At 49.5% G+C, this 4,163-nt stretch overlaps 1 protein-coding gene across 1 annotated transcript in view; it reads right to left on the bottom strand.

The window, feature by feature from the left end:
* Positions 1-281: 281 nt before the first annotated feature.
* The window catches only part of LOC308375991 (glycerol-3-phosphate acyltransferase 4-like), a 24,863-nt gene continuing 20,981 nt past the window's right edge, over positions 282-4,163 (bottom strand). The window contains exons 11-12 of the mRNA XM_080852229.1: positions 4,063-4,142; positions 282-3,419 (exon numbers count right to left, since the gene is read on the bottom strand). Coding sequence (XP_080708355.1) covers positions 3,311-3,419; positions 4,063-4,142 — 189 coding nt within the window. The 3' untranslated portion in view covers positions 282-3,310. The remainder of the gene's footprint in view (positions 3,420-4,062; positions 4,143-4,163) is intronic.

Genomic DNA, 4,163 nt, shown 5'->3' on the forward strand with positions numbered 1-4,163 from the left:
TGACCACAGCAATCATGTCATCATGACATTTACAGCCGGACTCTTAATTAATTTTTAGCTCTCCCAACTCTTCGTACTGTAATTCACTGAATACACATTTTTAACAAAGAGAGGTGTGTTTACTAACATTTATGAGCTTTTATATTTTTTTTCCTGACACTGTTCACAGTTGGATATGCCTGAGTGTAGGTGCAACATCAAATCAGAGAAAACAGTCCAAACACACACACACACACACCACACACTGAGCTTTTTATAACGGACTGTTTAATTGGTTGGATTACAGTACTGGATGGAGCCCATCCAGACGCAAACATGATTAAAGCTCTGGGTTTGATTCTGGCCTGAGTAGGCTGGCGCTGGGTGTAGGTGGGGGAGGGGGGGGGTGTAGGTGGGGGGGGGCTCACAGGTGGTCTGGGTTGAGGGGATGCTGTACACTGGCTACGTACAGGAAGAGGAGCTGAACGCGTCTGAATAGCCACGCTCCAGTTTCCAGCCCGCAGGACAAAGACGAGACCAGTCCGGACCGGTTCTGCTGCACAGGGGGCTGCCTGTGTCTGGGCTGCTCCATATTTGGTCTGGTCCATTTTTAGCAACCTGCTCTCTGGGGTCATCCCTCCACCGTTGGCTTCACAGGGATCTCCTCACCAGCCTACAACCCCAGCGCAGCCCTGAGGCCACAGACCCCTGAGCGCACAGACCCTTAAGCCCGCAGACCCCTAAACTCACATACGCCCACAGATCCCAAAGCTCACAGATGCCCACAGACCCCTGAGCTCACATACGCCCACAGATCCCAAAGCTCACAGATGCCCACAGACCCCTGAGCTCACAGACGCCCAAAGACCTCTAAGCTCACAGATGCCCACAGATCCCAAAGCTCACAGATGCCCACAGATCCCAAAGCTCACAGACGCCCAAAGACCTCTAAGCTCACAGATGCCCACAGATCCCAAAGCTCACAGACGCCCACAGACCCCTAAGCTTACAGACGCCCAAAAGACCCCTAAGCTCACAGACGCCCAAAGACCCCTAAGCTCACAGACGCCCACAGACCCCTGAGCTCACAGATCCCTGCAGAATCCTGGTGTGACTAGTCTGAGGTAACAGCTGCTAGAGCCAACAACTCAAATCAGGGTTGTGTTTCCCGGAAGCGTTGTTGGGCAACCACTGTGGTAACCATGGTGAGAGAATGACAATAATTTAACTATGGTAGCTGTTCAACAGCGTTGTGAAACGCAGCTCAGGAAGTGGGATTAGCCCACAACAGCCTATCTGACTAAACTGGCAACAAGCTACAGCAGGCAACTATGTACAATATGGAGTAAGCAGTAGCCTGTTGGTTGTGAAGGAGTGTTTGAAAGCTGACGGTATAGACGCATCAGCTTGGGGGAGATTAGGTTTCGGTGTGTGTGTGGGGTCTGTGGGTTTAGACCCATCAGCTGATGAGGTATCTGGTCTCCAGTAGTGATGGGTGGCGATGCATCTTTTTGTATTTATTTCCTGTCTGCTTCAGTGGGCAGTAGTGTCAGTGGAGCGCCACATCACCGTCATTGGGAGCTGAGACATGTACTGAGAACCAGTATGTCTTGTTTTAAGAGCTTCTGAAGGAGGCCAGGCCATGCCTGGTTTATTCACCATCCCTTCCGCTGACACATGCTGGACTCACACACCTACCCACTCTATACACCTCCTCTGAGACACACACACTGGACACACACAACCTCTATGCCTGTTCTGACACACACACACACACACCCTCTATGCCTGTTCTGACACACACACACACACACACACACACACCCTCTATGCCTGTTCTGACACACACACACACAACCTCTATGCCTGTTCTGACACACACACACACATCGTTAACGCCTCCCTGTAGGGGTCAGAAGAGATGGGGTCGTGGAGGGGACATATGGTGTATGTGTGTGTTCATATGAAAGTACTCCTGAACACACACACACACACACACACACACACCAGTGTGTGTTTATATGGAGATACTCCCAAACACACACATGCATTCAGACACCTTGCACATCTGCGAGGAGTATTCCCAAAGCCAGGATGGGAAGCATGTTGAGCCCTCCTGCAGGTCAGGGCGGTCGTAAACTATTATGGGATGTGAGGGTTATGAGGTGCTGTCACTGCGCCACAGGAATACACTAAACAGGCAGGGAATCGTCCTGCAGCGGGTCAGAAGACACATGGAACAGTCGCCTACACTTCCCCCTTCTCGTTTCAGATGGTATTTTAGTAGAAATAGAGACAGAGATCCTGTGGGATAGATAGGACAGACAGACAGGCAGACAGAGACAGACAGACAGACAGACAGAATCTGCTGCCGTGAGAACAGTAGTCGTGACAATTGATAATGCCACACTGATTTCACGTCATGTGTGACTGTCATTCAAAGTCGCCGTGTTTGTTTTTTTTTTTTCTCTCTTTTTTTTCTTCCAGGAAGCAGAGCAGACACTGATTGGAGGAAAAAACAGCATGTGAACGGGCAGGAACAAGCTGCCCCCAAACGCAGCGGTAAACCCGTGTGTGCCCAGCGTCAGCTGATAGTCAATGTCCCCAGGATGGTGATGAGACAACCTGATACCCCTGACAACGAGACGGATTCCTGGAATGGGGCTGTAGATGCATCCGTCTCTTCTCCTCCCTGACACACACACACGCACACACACAGACGCACACACACAGACGCACAGACGCACACACACACACACACAAACACACACACACACACACACACACACAATCTGTCTGTTCCCTCAGCAACACACGTAAAAACCTTAAGAACATTATTAACTAAAAAAACAACAGCATAGATAATCAAAACGACAAGACAAGATAAAAAAAAGACATTAACGGAAACATACATGGAGGTCGTAAAAAGCCACACACGCCTAGAAGCGACTGAAATGTAACGAACACAGTGATGCTGTTCCAGGGCTCGGATGCTTGCGGTCAGTGGCTGTCAGTGGGTGACTGGCAGATGCACACGCAGACACACCCAGACACTCACAGCAGCGTGTCAGCGATCTTCACTGCCATAAGAGGAGACCTGATGGGGAAACGTTTTTTTTTTTTTTCTTCTGAAAGTCAGCTGCAGAGGCACAGAGGCCCTCTAGGTGGTGCTGTGGTTCATTCTCATCCCAAATGGAGAGATGGGTTTAAGTTTTTTTTTTCTCTTTTTCTCTCATCACCACCACCCCCTCTTTTCTCTCTCTCTGTGTCCACCTGTCCCTTCCTCTAGCGTCCGTCCACCTGTCTCTTCCTCTCTGGTGTCTGTCCCGCTTCAGGAGCGACTGCGGTCCTCTTGTGTCCCCACCAGGATCTTACTGTACAGCTTCTGCTGTTCCTCTTTAAACGTGTCCTTCACTTTGCCTCGCTTCAAGCCACCGTCCCTGCAGACACACCCAAACACACACACACACACACACACACACACACACACACACACACACACACACACACACACACACACACACACACACACACACACACACACACACACACACACACACACACACACACACACACACACACACACACACACACACACACACACACACACACACACGGTTGTTATAAAAAACATGCCAAGCTCAGCACATGGTCACCACCGTAGTTATCTGCAATTCAAGCTAACCCTATTAAATCGTTAAGGGTGACACAGGTGTTTTTGTACTAGCTGTTTTGGTTGCAGCCAAAGATGTGGACAGAGTTTATTTATGTGGACTTTATGCACCTTTTTCCACATGTGCAGATAACAGATAAAAATAAGAAGCACAAAAATACTAGGGAACATTCTGACATTTTATATGACATGATAGCAGATAATCTAACTGGCATTTGTTGACGTTAATGACATTCTATCGCTTAAAGGGACAGTTGGAGAGACAGATATGTGTGTGTTTGTGTGTGTATGTGTGTGTGACATGGCAGAGGGTCATGGTGTACAGAGTACAGAGACATCAGACAGAAGAGTGTGTGTGTGTGTGTGTGTACATGTGCGTGTGTGGTGGACGAGGGCGTTATCAAACCCACCACAGCAGGTCCACCAGGCCTCCCTGCCTGGCTATGGCAGCCTTGACGCGGTTGGCAAACTGCACGGCATCCTCGCCCTCCTACAAAAACACCACAGAAGG

This window comes from Sprattus sprattus, assembly GCF_963457725.1.
Source record: "Sprattus sprattus genome assembly, chromosome: 15".
NCBI classification, from domain to species: Eukaryota; Metazoa; Chordata; class Actinopteri; order Clupeiformes; family Clupeidae; genus Sprattus; species Sprattus sprattus.